At 53.6% G+C, this 16,206-nt stretch overlaps 6 protein-coding genes across 6 annotated transcripts; 3 read left to right on the top strand and 3 right to left on the bottom strand.

Moving 5' to 3' along the window:
• Positions 1 to 887: 887 nt before the first annotated feature.
• GLOTRDRAFT_133791 (uncharacterized protein) lies at positions 888 to 2,882 on the bottom strand (the record flags this gene model as incomplete). Its single annotated transcript, XM_007872753.1, has 1 exon — positions 888 to 2,882. The coding sequence occupies one exon, from the start codon at positions 2,880 to 2,882 to the stop codon at positions 888 to 890; it is 1,995 nt and encodes a 664-aa protein (XP_007870944.1).
• A 468-nt stretch (positions 2,883 to 3,350) lies between these two features.
• On the bottom strand, positions 3,351 to 6,576 carry GLOTRDRAFT_50136 (uncharacterized protein; the record flags this gene model as incomplete). Its single annotated transcript, XM_007872633.1, has 8 exons — positions 3,351 to 3,444; positions 3,493 to 3,787; positions 3,839 to 4,112; positions 4,202 to 4,917; positions 5,057 to 5,357; positions 5,382 to 5,660; positions 5,769 to 6,344; positions 6,394 to 6,576. The coding sequence occupies 8 exons, from the start codon at positions 6,574 to 6,576 to the stop codon at positions 3,351 to 3,353; spliced, it is 2,718 nt and encodes a 905-aa protein (XP_007870824.1).
• A 1,186-nt stretch (positions 6,577 to 7,762) lies between these two features.
• GLOTRDRAFT_133789 (kinase-like protein) lies at positions 7,763 to 10,107 on the top strand (the record flags this gene model as incomplete). The annotated part of the gene is made up of 7 exons (XM_007872752.1): positions 7,763 to 7,997; positions 8,060 to 8,943; positions 8,997 to 9,086; positions 9,146 to 9,448; positions 9,508 to 9,618; positions 9,669 to 9,739; positions 9,792 to 10,107. 7 exons carry the CDS (start codon positions 7,763 to 7,765, stop codon positions 10,105 to 10,107), a joined length of 2,010 nt encoding a protein of 669 aa, XP_007870943.1.
• Positions 10,108 to 10,530: 423 nt separating this feature from the next.
• GLOTRDRAFT_133788 (uncharacterized protein) lies at positions 10,531 to 11,603 on the top strand (the record flags this gene model as incomplete). Its single annotated transcript, XM_007872751.1, has 2 exons — positions 10,531 to 10,865; positions 10,913 to 11,603. The coding sequence occupies 2 exons, from the start codon at positions 10,531 to 10,533 to the stop codon at positions 11,601 to 11,603; spliced, it is 1,026 nt and encodes a 341-aa protein (XP_007870942.1).
• A 71-nt stretch (positions 11,604 to 11,674) lies between these two features.
• GLOTRDRAFT_141449 (uncharacterized protein) lies at positions 11,675 to 12,381 on the bottom strand (the record flags this gene model as incomplete). Its single annotated transcript, XM_007872750.1, has 4 exons — positions 11,675 to 11,996; positions 12,048 to 12,113; positions 12,164 to 12,250; positions 12,313 to 12,381. The coding sequence occupies 4 exons, from the start codon at positions 12,379 to 12,381 to the stop codon at positions 11,817 to 11,819; spliced, it is 402 nt and encodes a 133-aa protein (XP_007870941.1). The 3' UTR covers positions 11,675 to 11,816.
• A 199-nt stretch (positions 12,382 to 12,580) lies between these two features.
• On the top strand, positions 12,581 to 15,812 carry GLOTRDRAFT_66818 (vacuolar amino acid permease). Its single transcript, XM_007872749.1, has 21 exons — positions 12,581 to 12,855; positions 12,940 to 12,949; positions 13,010 to 13,027; positions 13,080 to 13,140; positions 13,199 to 13,358; positions 13,423 to 13,463; positions 13,520 to 13,550; positions 13,600 to 13,641; positions 13,691 to 13,737; positions 13,788 to 13,878; positions 13,930 to 14,001; positions 14,061 to 14,111; positions 14,164 to 14,401; positions 14,454 to 14,508; positions 14,566 to 14,695; positions 14,748 to 14,793; positions 14,850 to 14,873; positions 14,933 to 14,983; positions 15,036 to 15,130; positions 15,186 to 15,338; positions 15,414 to 15,812. The coding sequence occupies exons 1-21, from the start codon at positions 12,664 to 12,666 to the stop codon at positions 15,687 to 15,689; spliced, it is 1,884 nt and encodes a 627-aa protein (XP_007870940.1). The 5' UTR covers positions 12,581 to 12,663; the 3' UTR covers positions 15,690 to 15,812.
• Positions 15,813 to 16,206: the final 394 nt, after the last annotated feature.

Genomic DNA, 16,206 nt, shown 5'->3' with positions numbered 1-16,206 from the left:
TGATGGGCCCACTTTTAAAAATCATTTACAGTCGGACCACGTCGGACAAGCAATTTTAAGTCCCTGAGAGACGGAAATCAGACCATCAGGACTTCCCTACCTTCTTCCGACGTCCCTGGGACGCACTCCGACCCACTCCGACTATACGCGATTTTCTGGATTGGTGGTCCATCGATCTGCAAACGGCTGCAAAGCATAGGCTCGATACCAGCCACTTCGCAATTCAAGCTCCGCTCGTAATATTCGCTACACTGCGAAGCGGCTGGGAAACACGGTCGCCCTTTTGGCGGGATGCGCGTGACACGCGCCAACTATGAGTGGGACTTCGTGATTTGAGAGCCTCATAGCTCAGAAAAATCATGCCTTGGGAGATTTACACCATTGTAGGTTTTGAAGGCCATAGATTCATTTGACATAGGTCAAATTTCGATGAATTTGGACTGACTCAAGGAGAAAATCCTCTTTTCTCACCTATTCCAATCAACTCCATTCGCTTCAAAAACATCATTGAACAATGTGTGCCAGAGACGATTTTGTCGCCTTCCATCACTCCGAAACCAAAAAAGGAAGGCGTGTGCATTGCGTACAGGACTGGTCGCGAGTCTAGTCAAAGCAAGCTGTCGCGAACTGTTCCGGCAAGTCCCCCAGCGACTGCGATAAGTGATCAGTTGTTCACGACATCGGATGCCAATTTTCTGCTCGGTATGCCCTACACACAGGGTTCAACGTCTTCAGGAAGAACTACAACTATATGGGACAACACATCTAGGAAACTACGAAGACCGGCCGGCAATCGGTACCCTGGTCATCCGGCGTTTATCATACGCTAGTATTGGAGTCTTCTGTCTACTTGTCTGCCTCAGCCCGGTCGCTACTTGCCATTTTTCTTACAGGAAACCCTGTACGCCCCCTCCGACCTCCCCTTTGCTCAGCTCGTCTCTCGCCCGCGAACGCTCCTGCCGAGGTAGCTTGATGACCATTCCGTCCCATGAGATGTTATGAGCGATGTCGGCCAGTGAATCAATGTCACCCCGAGTGACATCGGCTACATCAGAAATAGTGAGGTTATTCATTCGTCGTGCGTTGTCGCGGTGCTTAAATAATCTCAGCAGTCGCCCCCTGGTACTGCCCGCCACAGTCACGGATTCCAGCTTCGGAAATATGGCAGGGTCCCCCGCTTCCAGGGAACCGGATGAAACCACTCTGGCGGTGCGATCATGCAATCGGAGGGTCCGCACCTCAGGCATCTGCTCGAATAATGCCGTCCAGTCATTGCGGGTCCCAGTCGCGTACTCGCCGTCGACGATCTTGAGATCACGGACCGCACTCAAAGAGTCGCCAAGGTAATCCTTGATCTTTGGCAGGAAGTTCTCTTTCAACTGCATGTTGTCGAACTCCAGGTGGATGATCGGGGTGTTTGGAGATCTGTCGAAGTCGCCCATCTTTCGCGCAAAGTCCAACTCCAGAGAATATTTATCACGGGCGCGGAACCGGCAGGCGTGGAAGCTGTTGTCCCCCGCAGCCTGGTTCACTATCGGCGCAATGAGCTCCACGATTCCTGGAAGTACCGTCTCGTCGTCTTTGGAGAGGATCGAAAAATCAGCTTGTGTAAGCCGTGGAGTGCGGATGTAGCCAAGGAACCGGACGTCCTCGACTTCTATCGGATCCGCCGCTATTCGTTCCAAGTTCGACAGAGATATCACGGGATGAGGTGAAACAGGTCGAGCATCTATGCTTGACAAGACCTCGAGCGACCGAAGACTCGGAACAGCGTCAAGAGTACGTAGGAGATCATCCGTGGTGAGTACCACCATAGAATTGTCGAGGATGAGATCCGTAGCGGCGTCGGAGAGCAGCGGCTCGTAGGACTTAAAGGACACATTGCGAAGACTGATGTTCTTCAGGCGCGTGCTCTGGAGGCCACCGAGCTGAATCAAGTCATCGTCTCCTCCTTCCCCGGAGCCCACGATCCTGGTCAATCTGAGCTCCTCGAGCTTCGGCATACCCTCGCCAGCGCCCAGCTTCTGCAAGTTCCCTGTTGAGATCTCCACGTCCAGCAGCCGGATCCGTTTCGACTCCCGAAGTATGTATTCGATCTTCTTCGCGTCGGCCTCGCTGTCGCTCACTAGATTCCCTCGGACAGAAAGCGGCGTCGACTTGCCACTTCGCCGGATAATCTCAGCGACAAAGTCAGGCGTGACACCGCTGACGACCACGTTGCTCCAGAACGTCCCGTTCCCCATTATGATATCTTTCCACCGCTCGCAAACCTTCATCAAAAGCTCCGCCTCTTCGTAACACTTTCGGCTTGATTCCCACCTTGCCGAAGCGTCGGCGATAGCCAGAGCGAAGATCTCGCAGAGAACCTCTGCGGGGAGGCTCTCTACTCCTGTAGCACGCCGGGCCGAGAGCGAGCCTTCCTTGGCGCCTGTGTCCTCGACATTGTCTATCTTCCGGGCCTTCCGGGCCTTGCGTGGCTGCGGTCGTGCACTGTGGCCAGACACGTCGCGCGCAACCGTGTTCGTCGCGGACGACAGAGGTTTTCTCGCTTTGACGGGTATCTCGCCCTCCGACTCTGGTTTGACCTCGGTAGGTTTGTTCTGCTCGGTATCGTTGGTATGTCTCTGGTCGTGGCTGTCGGTGTGGCGAGGGCTAGCCACAGCGGCGGTCATTGTGGTTTGGCATGCCGTGGCGTCTTCTGTAGACTTGAGCGCTATCGGCTTCTTGCTGTTCGAATCAGCCTGGGTCATGGATGTCCGCCGTGAATGGTTTTCGCCGTCGTCGTCGTGGCGAGGAGCAGTCACGCCGACCTCTGTGGCTGCGCGCGTTACTTCAACAGGCAGGCTCAGTAGGGTAGCGTCGGAAGCAGTGTTGATAGCCATTGAAAAATTGGAGGTGAGGTTTTGATACTTGAGACGAGGTGCCTACGCTGGAATGCTTTGTTGAAAAGAGATGTGGCATCGATGCACCTGAAATAGAAGAAATTTGTTTGGTCATGCTTGGTCAGATTGTGGCGCGGTTCCTACTGTACACGTACTGCAGCGGCAGTCCTAGTACTGCGTAACGAACCTACGCGTCTACATCGCCTGCAGCTGGTTGCTCGGGCCCGGAGGGTCAGCATACTTACTGGTGTTCGTAGCTTAGAGGAAGGGGTTGACGAGTCCAACTGCAGGTGTGCCCGAACGAGGGAAATGGTATCATTACAGACCAGGATATAGCGTCGTTACAGCACTAGGATACAATGATTATATGATTTACGATATGTGATGCATGATTGCAAGATAAAATCCATGTGAGTAATGAATCACGCCGACAAAACATTGAGGACATGCGCTTCATAATGCCGAGGGTCACTTGGATGGAGAGGAGACTTTATTGGCCTCCATGATCTCTTCCAATTGTTTCTTACGCTTCGTTTCAAGCTCTTTTTGCCTCTTGAGGGATCTGGAGAAGGTTCAGACGACTGCAGCAACGAAGAGCACTAACACTCACTCAAGCTGACTCTCAAGTTCGAGGATGCGCTCCTTGTGCCCTTGCCTCTCGCGCTTGACTTTCTCCTCGGCAGCTTTGATTCTAGCTTCGTACTCTTTCACCCGAGCCTCCCACTTGCTGTCAGCGGCCGTAGTCTTCTGACTGGCAGTGGCAAGGCGTTCCTCTGCAGCTGCTAGCTGATTCTGAGCGTTGATCATCCGACGTTCCGCGTTGGCAGCTCTTGCTCGGAGAGACCTAATCTCCATGGACTCGCCGTCGTTGGGGCGCTTGAGTTTGGACAACTGAGCCGTAAGCTCTGAATTGGTGCTCTGTGAAGGTGTAAGCTCCGACGTCCATGCACAGCTACTCGATGAACTCGCCTTAAGAGCCTCTAATTCTCCATCCTTTGCGCTCAGTTGACGGCGCCAGGCGGCCTTGGCATCGGCAATGTTCTTCAGGCTGGCCTCGAACTTGTCGATCTGCTTCCATCGCTGGTCAAGTTGTCTCTTCAAGTCTGTCAATTTGTCGATGTACTTGGCTTCCACATCCTTACACCGCTTGTCGAAGTCCAATTGGATTTGACTGAGAGACTTCAACCGGGTGATCAAGTTGTCGTGGAAGACGCTGAAGTTGGTGTATGGCTTGGTCTCAGCCTGACCCGCCTTCTTCTAAAAGAAAGAAGACAAAGAGTAAGCGGAGGGTGGTCAGAATTAGGCGGGTCAGCACGTACTGGTGTCTTGTCAACTCCGAGAATCTTGTCCATATATTGGTAGATCGTCAACAAGAGCGTATTCCGCTCTGTCAACTGATCACGGTATTGAGCTTCCGCCGCCAGTAAGGACCTCTGATCCTTCGACAAACGTTGCTCGAGCTCAGCAACCCGAGACCGGAACGTCGCCACATCCGATTCGGCGGTCTTCAACTGAGCCTGAACGCCATCCAGCTTCTCAGACAAGTTCAGCCTCGCCTGCGTCTGCGCCGCGAGCTGAGCAGCCAAGTCACGGTTCTCGGCGTGCAGCTTGTCGATAACACCATCACGCTCGCGCGTCTTGCCGTCGCGATTATCGAGCTCCTTCCTTGCACGGGCAAGTTCATCCTCGACTCGCTCCAGATCGCGTTTGAGGCGATCGACCTCCAGCTGCATCGAGAACTTGGCGGTAGTGTGGGACTCGCCCAGCTTCTTTGACTCCGCCTCGAGCGTCTGCAGCGCAGTCTGCACTGCAGAAAGGTCCGCATCTCGTTGCGCAAGGAGCGACTGCGTCCGCGCAAGGTCGTTGAGTGCCGACTCGAGCGCCGATTCCTTGGCCTCAAGTGCTCGGCGTTCCCTGCGGATTTCGATGTCGTGTTCTTGTTGGACCGCTGTGATCTGGGACTGAGCGTCCTCTCGGCTTTCACGTTCACGCCGGAGCTCATCCACGAGATCTTCAATATGCCGCGAGAGTTCATCTTCTCTAGCGCGTAGCTTGTTGACCTCATCAATGAGTCGCTCAATGTCCTCCTCCTTCTCTTGCATCTCAGACTTATAGGCGGCGACTTTCTGCAATGCCATTCAGCAATTCCCCGCACAAGGAAGACACTGGCGGACTCACGTCTTTGAGAGCTGCACAAGTAGCTTCTAGCCGTTCACGCTCAACCGCCCAGTCTTCGGCATTGCGTTCGCTGTCCGACCTCAGCTGTTCGATCTCGTCTTCAAGATTGTACACTTGCTGCCCGAGACGTTCGATCTCGCGATTGCCAGCCTCGACCTCTGCATCCTTCTCATCGGCCTCGCGTTCGAGATGTGCGAGGGCAGCTTCGAACTTGGCGTGCATATCCTCGTTGTTAGCCTCGAAGTCCGCAATGTGCATCCGCAGTTCTTTAGACTCTGCGTCACGCTCGGCAATGACCTAAGGAATTCTACTTGGTAAGACAATGACAGGACGGAGCACAGAACTTACGTCACGAAGTTCCTCCACCAACGCCCTGGCTTCTTCAACCTCGCCCCGCCATTGCTGCTCCAGAACCTGCACGTCCCGTTCATGCTCCGCTATCAGGTCGTCGATCTCGGCATTCTTCATATCGAGCTCGTCCTCCTTCTGCTGCAGCTCAATCGTGATGGCCGCCAGCCTGTCCCTGACAGCGTTCATGTCCTCCTCGACCAGCTCTCGCTCCTGCCTTTCCTCCATGATCTGCGCACGAGACTCGCTCCGCTCGAACGCCTCCGCCTCGCGCCGTCGCTTCAGATCTTCCAGCTGCAGCCGCAGTGTCTCCACCGCGTCCGCCATCTCCTCGCGTTCGTCCTCCTTCTGTTGAATCACCTCGGCTTGGTCATCCACCACGACCCTCAAATCCTCGTTCTCAGCCTCCAGCTCCTCTATCCGCCTCTTCATGCGATCCCGCCTACTCTCGCCTGCCTCGTCGATCGACGTGTCACCTCTGCGTTCGACGATGTCCCTCATCCTGTCCAGCTCGTCCTGGTTATCCTCCAGAAGAGCCTTGGCGCTCTCCAACTCGTACTCGAGTGCAGCCGCGCGCTCCTCCAGATCCGCGTTCCGGTTCTCCAGGTCCCGCAGCAGCGCGTCGTCCGGGCCAATCGCCTTGCGCCGCCTTAGCTCGCGGATCTCGCGCTCGCGCTCCTCCAGCTTCTCTTCCAGCTCCCGCTCGCGCCCGCGGCCCTTGTCCTTCTGCAGCCGCTCGAGCTCCTTCGTCTGCTCGAGCAGCAGCTTCTTCGACCGCTTCAGCTCCATGCGCGCCTGCTGCACCTCGATCTTCAGGTTGATGTTCTGCTTCAGCGCGGTCTCCATCTGGTCCGGCGCAAGCTGCGCCAGCCGCTCCTCCAGGAAGTGTACCTTGAGCTGCAGGTTGAAATTGTCCTTCTTCAGCTGGTCGATGTGCTGCGCCAGCATTGATTAGGATAACGAGAGATACATAGTGCAGGTCTACCTTTTCCTGGTCGCGCAATGTCAGGTTCGAAACGCCCTTTGCGCCGCTCGCCCGCGTGCGCTTTGACCGGCCGGGCAGAGGCGTCTCGGGATCGTCTCCCCACTTCTTCTCCCTGTCTGGAGTGTCGAGAACGCCCGCCTCGCCGTCGTCGCCGTCTCCCTCCCCGAGTCTCCTGCTCACCATCGGCGTCCCCTCATCGCTGATCTTCCTCGAGAAAGTGCGTCGATGAGAGGGAGGGGAGGGGGTTGAAACGGCGGCCGACGAGACAGCGGTCGTTCCAGACGCTGCAGACGGTACCCGTACATTGTGGCGGTTGTGGTTCGAAAACGTCGAGTTCAGCGACCCTAAAGAAAGATCCGGGTGCGTTCCCGTCGACTGTATGGACGTGTCCGCGCGAGAGGCGGACATTGTGCTCGACTTGTCGCACAATCGAGGCTTATTTCGAGAATGAAATCAGAAATAACCCAGCAGAGAATGCGGCTGACATGAGGTTGAGGAATCCGAACAGCGTTAAACTCAAACATATCCCATTTTGGAAGTACCACGTGATGTGTGGGAATAACTCCCCAGATGGTTATCGGGTCAAAAGGAGGACAATCCAAGTCAATCGCGCAAGAAACTATGAGAGATATTTCTGATTTCTATCTGTTTTACGCTTGAGTTTATTTCTGGTCGGATACAGCCCTGGTCGCAGGTCATCACCCGGAACCGCAAACGATGTACCGGAGATATCGAGCGGCATGCCAGTTGTGCGTCTACTGCTCTGCTTTTGGGTCCGGTGCTACGACCTAGTGAAACTATGCTGTCAAGACTGTTCGCGAAGCCAGGTGAAGGATAAATAACGCCGCTTGTCCATAGCACAAACTCTTCGTGATCGGGTATTATCATATCCTGCCCAACGGTCCTGGAATGTTGGACAACCTCTCTCCCGCATTTTGCCCAGAACGCGAATTCGATGACTTCTCGCGAGACGGCGGCTGCACGATCCAGTCGTAGTGTCGGATGACATCGCCTCGCTGTTGTCCGCCTTTATCATCCCTTTGTCCAAGCGCGGAGCCAGGTGTCTTGAAAGAAGCACGCTTACGTAAGTCACTCTTGCCTTCTCTGCCACAAGGTTGCTTGTGGCACTTGGTCAAATGGGTTAGTTTGCATTACCACGACCTTTAGAATACCTAACAACCATTGAAGATTTAATTAAGTTCCCACACGATCCTCAAGGGAAGTTGCCCGGTCAAAGCGCCATCAGTGGCTCGGTGCGCTTTGACCGATCTTAGATCTGTGGCACGCTGGGACTCCCTATAAAGGTTGGACGCGTCTTGCTAGCATCTTCATTCGCGACACCTCCCTAACCCCTGCCTCCAGTAGTACTATGGCCATTTCTCAGCGCGTCTCCAACGCGATCTCTGGTATCTTCAAGTCCCGGACTCCGATGATTCCCGCCGTGACAGAAGCCATGGTGTCCACCAGCCTACCACGGGTTCCTCCGCGCCATGGGATCATTGAGTCCTGCGTTCTCGGGCTAATTTGCGTATTACCTCTCCTCAACGACACTGTCAAAGCTTTCTTGGAAGCTTGTGAGGCGGTGATACACTCTCACTTGTCAGGTACGAGTGCAACCACACGTTTTGGTACGGCAACTTACGTTCTCTGTCGATGTACCTCGCAGACTCGTCCACCGCAGTTCAGTCCACTCGCGATGTCGCGTCTTCGAACGGGATGTCGTCGGCGGTCGACCCTGCTCAGTCTTTTAGTGAGACTGTGGCTCCCGGCCCATCCACCCCATTGAACAGTGTCCACTCTGACGGCTCTCGGACACCCGAGCTCTTCCACTCCTTACGCACGATGACCGGCTATTCCGTTGCCTCTTCTATCCGTGGCTCCGACGTTGGTATGCAAACTCCCGAGGACATGTCGTTCAGGTCCGCACATGAAAACCCCGATCTATTTACAAAGGCTGCAGAGCCACCGTCTCCAGCTATCCACCGCGAGGATTCCTGTTACCTAGGATATGTGACGCCTTTGGAAGACCTTGACTTCGTACTGCCCTTCTCTCAGGCTCCGGAGTCGCCATCGTTGCCTTCCAGTAATGATGTTCACCGGCTGAGCCTCGAGCTATCTTCCTCCTTCAAGTCGGCGTCTGAATCCTTAGCGGTCTGCGGAAACGGAATCGTAGGACCCCTTCTACCACATCACGACGCGTCCCCTGTTGAGAGGTCCTCTGTGAGGTTCGGCGACGAAGATTTTCAGCTTGAGCGTCGGCGTCGTGCTCGTTCTGAAGGTCTCATCATCGACGGGGAGATCTCTTATTCATTCTTGGGCTTCCTCGGAGAGGGATCTTATGGACGCGTTCTGCATGTCAGGTCGTCAGCAGGGGAGGATCTTGCTGTAAAGGTCTTCAACAAGCGGAAAGCAGCGCGGGACCCTGTCCAGCTCGACTTCTTGGTACTGGAGAAAGATATCTGGGAGAGGATCACGATGCACTGCAGGAGTCCGTTTCTCGCCCCGTTGCATACGTCATTCCAGGATGACGCCAATATCTATTTTGTGACGGTGAGCAAGATTTATCTCCGGCCAACCTGTATGACTGACGTATACCTTTCTAGAAACTGTACCCGCAAGGTTTGAGACCAAGGATGGGGGACTTGAGATACGAGCTGGGCACTTCGGATATCGTGCTTTACGCGGCCGAACTGGTGAGTTCTCCCCTTCATGCTGGCGATCGTGACTAACAATTCTCTTGATTCCATACCAGCTTCTAGCAATTGAAGACCTACACCGGTCATTTATCATTCATCGCGATATTAAACCAGAGAACATAGTCATCTCCCCCTCCGGTCACCTGTGTCTAATCGACTACGGCATGGCGCGTCTCTTTTCCGAGTGCCGGTCATATCAGGAATTCCAGGGTTGCCGTGCGTTCTCGCTATGCGGCACTCCAGGATATGTGGCGCCAGAGATGCTGCGGGAGGACTGTCCTGAGAAAGGCTACACCTGTAGCGTCGACATATGGGCATTTGGGATTGTCCTACTGGAGCTGTTCATTGGCGATGGAATTGTAAGCACTCGCTGTCCTCTCCTATATTATTTCTGTCTCACTGGCGTGTCAACTCGAAGCCTTACTTCAACAACTCCTGCAACGAGATAGTAGAGCAAGCCATCCTGGAGGCGGACATCGATCTTGAATCCGTTGTCTTCGACCTAGAAGGACGGGATCTTCTGAGCAAGGTACTTGGTTTTTCACTTCGCCGGCCATCTATATACTAACATAACCGTAGATTCTGGTGACGGATCCTTTCGAGCGTCTGACTATTGAAGAGATCAAAGCGCATCCTTTCTTCTCGAGAGTGTGAGTCTAGCCGCAGCTACGGTTTCGAATAGCCACTGACCTCTGTTCTCAGTGACTGGGATATGGTACGGACAAGAGGTTATAACCCTTCCTACATTCCTGGATATCGAGGTCCGAGACCATTCGACCATCCTCTGTCATTCAGATCCAAGCACTCCCAGTCTCGCGGCGACGATGCTTCCGTCATCCCGGAGGTCTACGTCTGCGAAGAGGATATACGATTCTTGTGCCCAAAGGACTTGCTGCGCGATCCATTACATGGTACTCTATCGTGGGCGTGCGAGGATTGGATTCGTCACCCAGACGCGGATGTCACCTCGGAGCGCTCCTTCCACACAGGCCGTGGCCTGTCCAGTTTGCACTTGTGACCGCACCATTGTTCTGATATGTATTACGCACTATCATCATTAAATTATTAATCGTATCACACACTTTTTTCTCGACTGAAGTGTATATAATATAAGACTCATCGCGGAGGACACATCACACATCCCCTCAACGTAGAGGTAAGTAGCAATCTTCCGCTGGAGGGAGGAGAAGCCTATACACAGGAAACTCAGTCATGGGCTGCATTCGCTTGGAAAGATTGAAAACACGACCGGAACATGGACAGAGGACGTCTGGGTGAGCCTGACGTGCGGTTGCCACCTCGGCAACCGCGTGGCAACCCTAGGCTAGGGTCCCCTTGGGGCGGCCACACCCCATTTATAGTAGCTATTTGATGGGCCACAGTCGACCCCTTTATCCGCCCCTTTCTTCCGCATTCGCTGCCCCTCGACCGGTAACGAAAGATGGACGCCTCGTCATCCAACGGCGACAACGCTGCTCGCAAGCGCCCCCGTACGGAGGCAAACCAAAACGGCGGGAACACAAGCCATGGGGAGACATCTCAGCTACGACGCCACTCAGAATTATGGTACCCTGATGGCAATGTCGTGGTTGTTTCGAAGAACATTGCTTTCAGAATCTATGGCGGGCTCCTGGCACGACACTCTCCGATATTCAAGGACATGCTGTCTTTGAACCAGCCTGCCGACGCGGAAAAAATAGCAGGCTGTCCTATTGTGAGGTTGGCGGATCAGCCAGAGGACCTTGAAAGCCTGTTCTTAGCGCTGTACGAGAGGAGGTAAGTATTGGGCGAGTGTTTCTCGGGCTGAACGCTGAGCTCCTCAGATTCTTTAAGTCTACGGAGGCTACACCGATGACCACTCTCCTTGGAATCTTGCGCCTCGCGGACAAGTACTGCATAGACGACTTGAAAGAAGAAGCACGGAAAGAATTGTCATCTCACTTCCCCAAAACCAGTCTTGCTGAGTGGGAGCGCACTCGGCCTACAAGGCAGAAACTTCTGACGGATAGTCCCGGTATCATTATTCCTGTGGTGATGATGGCTCTGCAGCTTCGCTTGGATGTCTACCACCTTGCGCTCTATGAATGCTGCCAGCTTCCCATCGCCGACCTATTCAGAGGCTTCACACACTCCGACGGGACGGTAGAACAATTGTCGTGGGAGATCATGCAGGTCGTCATGGAGCAGCGGGAGCGCCTACAGATCCTCTCCAAAGCGAAGGTTCGAGTGTGCAAGCCGAAGAGCCCGAGTTGCTCGAAGCGTGCCCTGAACTATACGCACGCAGGATATTTCGCTTGCGTGGATTCCCCTTCAATTCCAACTCTCGCCGCGAGAGTTGACCTTCACACAGAAAAGTTGAAGAACTTCCCCCAATTATACGACCCACTGAGTCTGTTCGCAGAAGTATTAGCTCAAATGTTGCAAGATAACTCGCTCTGTCAGGAGTGCAAGTCGGCCCTCCAAGCGCAACATCAGGCAATGAAAGAAGACTGCTGGAGGTTGGTGAGGAAGTAACGCACGGTACGCCTCAGATGGTGAGCTGCTTTGATTCTTGTCTGTCCGAAGTCAAACTGATACAAACCGCACTCGCAATCAAAAGGGGGCACAGGCATTGCAGGACCTGCGATGTTCCCATCCGAGTCCCATACCAGATACCGTGTGACTACTTCCAGAAGCAGTGCATCTGACGAAAGAAACATCACAGTGCAGATACCCGGATAGAGCGTATCAAGCAAAAGAAACTCGTTTCCTGACCGGAAGCGTATCCTTCTGACGCGTTGTGACATCCATCCCCTTCTCCATACCGCCGTGACCTCCTGCGCCATGCCCTTTCGTTTCCTTGCGAGCCTTGGCCTTCTGCTTTTTCGACTGTGCCTTCTGAGCGGCGATTACAGCTTTTTTCTCCTTCTATACCAAGCCCTGTCAGCGCGACAGATGTCTCGAGAAAACCATACGTACTAGCTTGTCTTTACTACTCGATTTACTAGAGTTCTTTTTGTGATCCTCTTTCGATTTCGCCGCTGACTTGAGGTGAATGAGTACGCGTAGGCGAGTTGAGGTTGGGTGAAGCGTACCAAACTCTGCCGTCGTTTCTCTACTTTCTCTTGAGCTTTGCTCTCTTGCACACTGGCGACAGATAACGCTAGCTCAATAGCAGTGTTCTTACACCCACGAATTGAACGACGGTCGGCAGTAGTTTTCGGGCGGTGGTTGATCCGCTCACCTGCTGTTCGACAAACTTCTTGGCTTGCTTTCCACGCTTGCCTCCTGTTTCAGCTGACCTCTTCGTCATGATATGCAAAGCCACAAGCACGCATGCCCGAAGACGGTGGCAGCACCGAAGTTTACATGATCATGCGACGTCAAGTTACGGCGTTTGCCGGAATATGTTTGTCACGACTGCTGCAGCCACCAATTCTGCAACTGCCTGTATACCCCGTTTTCATTTTGCTCCCTGGACAACGCCTTCTGTTTTGGCAAAGGCGAAGTGAATTTACAGTACAATTGCGATTCTTGATTCTTTGGAGGTGCTGCGGGGAGTAAACACTGAACGTGCGAGTCGAAGAACAGCCAGATGTCAGAGCCTACCGAACGCGATCCTCTGATCCAGAATGCCCAGCTGCAACAGACTTTACCTGGCAGTGCTACGGCTCCGCCGCCCACTGAGGAGTTGGGGTCGTCTCCCAAGCATCTAGGGCCTCTAGAGATATCGCGTACAACACGGTATGGCATACTGGCGGGCATATGGATCGCTACGTTCCTCTCAGTGCGTCTCCTTTCATTAGTTTCACTTCCGGTTTGCTCAATTGTACGGTTGTCACACTCGTGTATATATCTCTTTCGATGAAAGAGTATGAATAGTGCGTGCGCAGGTTCTGTAATGGTTATATAGCGCCTTGTGACAAAGCCACGGTGTAAAGCCACTCTGGTCGCGACCCGTGAGCTAATCTACAGCACTGGCCCTCTAAGCTGATCTAATTATGCGACTAGTGCTCCCGACTATCTCTTCGGAATTTCAGAGATCTCATCAAGCTAGCTGGCTTGGCACTTCGTCAGTCTAACAGTACGAACGCCGAGACCCGTACAACACTTATCATCTCGTCATATAGATATCTGCTTGCCACTTGCACGTTTACGCCCCTCTACGGTCGCCTTTGTAACGTGATGGGGCGAAGAGGGGCTAACCAGTTGGCTGTGGCCCTCGCTGGACTGGGGACATTAGCATGTGGTCTGTCGGGCAACATGGAGATGCTTATAGTGGCTAGATTTGTGGGTATCATTCATGATGGAAGCCGACCCGAAATCGTTTACTGATTCATATTGCGTTGGATAGCTGGGAGGCATGGGGGGCGGTGGCGCGTTTACGACGTCTACGTAAGCCTCCACTCGAATGGGTCTCCTTCAACCACGTCTAAGGAGTCGTATCATAGCATCATAACTAGCGACATGTATAGTATACGTGTAAGTTGACTCAGATCTCATCTGGCGACCGTCGCTAAGGAGCTCTCAGTCTCGAGGTCTGGCGCAAGGCATTGCCAGTGTCTTCAACAGTGTAAGTGCCCTCTCAGCTTGAATCATCCCGGCCGCTCAACGTCTGTTAGTTGGGTATGGGGCTCGGTGGTCCTATTGGCGGGCTCATCAGTGACTGGTGAGTTGGAGCGGAGAGCGCTCGATTATGTACTTCACATCGCCCTCTAGGCTGGGATGGAGATGGGCATTCCTGCTCCAAATGCCCCTATTTCTGTTTTCGTTCCTCTTCACGTCGTGGCATCTGCACTACGTGACCCCGGTAAGTGCTTCTCTTGACCCGGAGGCTCCTGTGGGGTTCACAGTTCAACAGGGGAAGATCAAACGGAAGATAGATGTGTTGAAGCGGATCGACTACGGTGGAAGCTTGACATTGCTTGGAGCGGTGGGCTGGCGTCCAGTTTTGCGATTATCCGCATCTACTAATATGACGTCGCTCGGTAGGTGGGTTCTTGTTTAGTTTTTCTAAGTCTGCGGTACAATGGCGAGCAACCAGTACGTTCGAGCCGCAGATAATCTGGTGGGGTGGCCACTGACCCGTGCTTAGTGGAGCGATCCGCTGGTTATCACGTCGCTAGCACTCTCCGTCGTCTTCGCCGTCGCGTTCGTCGTTATCGAGCTGTACTTCGCCCCCGAGCCCGTGCTTGCACCCTTCCTGCTGAAGCAGAAGGTACCGGTTCTCGTGGGGATCAGCAATTTTCTGGTGGCGAACTGTAACTTTGCCATCCAATACTTCTACCCGATGTGGTTCCAGACGGTGCTCCTGACGAGTGCTTCAGTAGCCGGTAAGTTTGTCATCCTTCGTAACGGCAAGCGGCTCTATTGCAACTGAGTTAGGGTTGCACGTTCTGCCGAACAGCATGGCTGTATCGGTGGGGTCACTGTTTGCGGGGTACGCTCCCATTTTACCTCCCACTGTCTAGAGCCTAAATATTATTTGTTACTCTAGCTGGATGATGCACAAGACGGGGAAGTACAAGATGATTAACCTGATATTCGGGATCTGCCCCTTCATTGGAGCAGTGCTTGTCAGCACCATGCGAGAGGACTCCAACCCCGTGCATCAGTGGATTGGGATTGTAAGTGTGTCCACAGTACCCCGCGCCCTACTCCGCTCACGTCTTACTCTAGGTGCCTCTGGGTTTCGGGAATTCGGTTGTGCTACAAACGATGTTGAGTAAGTCATTATTCTTGAGGTGGCATCCATCTCGTGGCTGACGTCGGATGATCCAGTCGCTCTGCTCGCACACCTTCCTCGTAAGTACGCACACGTAATGCAGCCCCAAAAGTATTGAAGTATGAATCATGCTTTCCAGGCGATGCTATGGCCGTCGGCACTGGATTCGGGCAGCTTTTCCGAGGTGTAGGTATGCCGTCTTCACTGTCTTCGCTACGACGAAACATAAACCATACTACAAGGCCAAGTGGGCGGCGTAGCCATATCCTCGGCGATCTTCCAGTCATCTCTCGACCGCGAACTTCGCAGGCGCATCGATACCCCCGATGCTGACGAAGTGCGTACCGTCTCCACCCTCTACTCCTCTACTCTCTCATGCACGTCGTGCGCAGTTGATCAAGAATATTCGACACTCGGCACGTTTCGTGGCCGAACTACCTCCGGACTTGCAGCGTAAAGCTAGGGATTCGTACGCTGTAGGGTTAAGGGCAGTATTTATAACGGCGGCATGTTCTACTCTATTGGCCTACATCGCACGTCTGCCCGTAAGTCTGTTGCACCCCGTGACTTCCTCCTCTCTCTAATGAATGCTGTTTATGTATCTTGGTTTCTATCCCCAGATACCCGACAAGGATCTCGAGCATTCACCTCGCAAACAAGCGCCCTCAGGAGCGCAGAATGACTCGCAGGCGCCAACGCCCTCCCAGTCCAAGCCTGTAACTCCGTCTATCCCGGGTACACCAGTATCTGAGTTAGCGAATCCCGCGGAACTTCGCAGACCAACGTTGCAAGCGATGCACGCTGGTAAGCGATCTCGGAGGCTTAGTACGTACGAGAGTGCGGACAGTGTCATGGACATGGAGGACGATAGAATTGGCGGATCTGCGAGACGATGAGATGGGCGGACGGGATGAACGAAGATATACGGCTCGGTGGAGAAGAATTGTAGGTAGAAGCAGGGTGATACGTCGCCCGCTTGCGCACAAATCCTCCGAATGCAACAACGTCTTGGAATTGGGGATAAATGCCGCTCCTTTGAGAGGGGTTATGCCAAACCCGCAATACGTCGCACTTTTCGACCAACGGGCAAGTTCCGGCGTGCCATGTTTGGCTCCAGTGGCACACCACTTGAATTTATCTCGCGCAGCTAGACTCCGGTCCATGCATAGACTACTGTACCATTTCGATCTATTCGGCAGGCGGTGTGACGTGTGACTCATCTGACCAATTCGTCATTTCGGCATCTTACTATATATGGTGCAAAGTGGCGCCGCAGGCCAGCTTCTGATACCATATACGGTAAGTCCCACGATCCCAGAGGCCTTGTGACCAGTGACAAATGCCAGATTTCGTCTTCGGCAGGTACCCCTGTGACGTGTGACTGCCGAATAGATCGAAATCATACAGTATACT

This window comes from Gloeophyllum trabeum, assembly GCF_000344685.1.
Source record: "Gloeophyllum trabeum ATCC 11539 unplaced genomic scaffold GLOTRscaffold_00019, whole genome shotgun sequence".
Lineage (NCBI taxonomy): Eukaryota > Fungi > Basidiomycota > Agaricomycetes > Gloeophyllales > Gloeophyllaceae > Gloeophyllum > Gloeophyllum trabeum.
The sequence above is the reverse complement of the archived record's forward strand: the minus strand, read 5'-3'. Positions and strand labels throughout refer to the sequence as shown.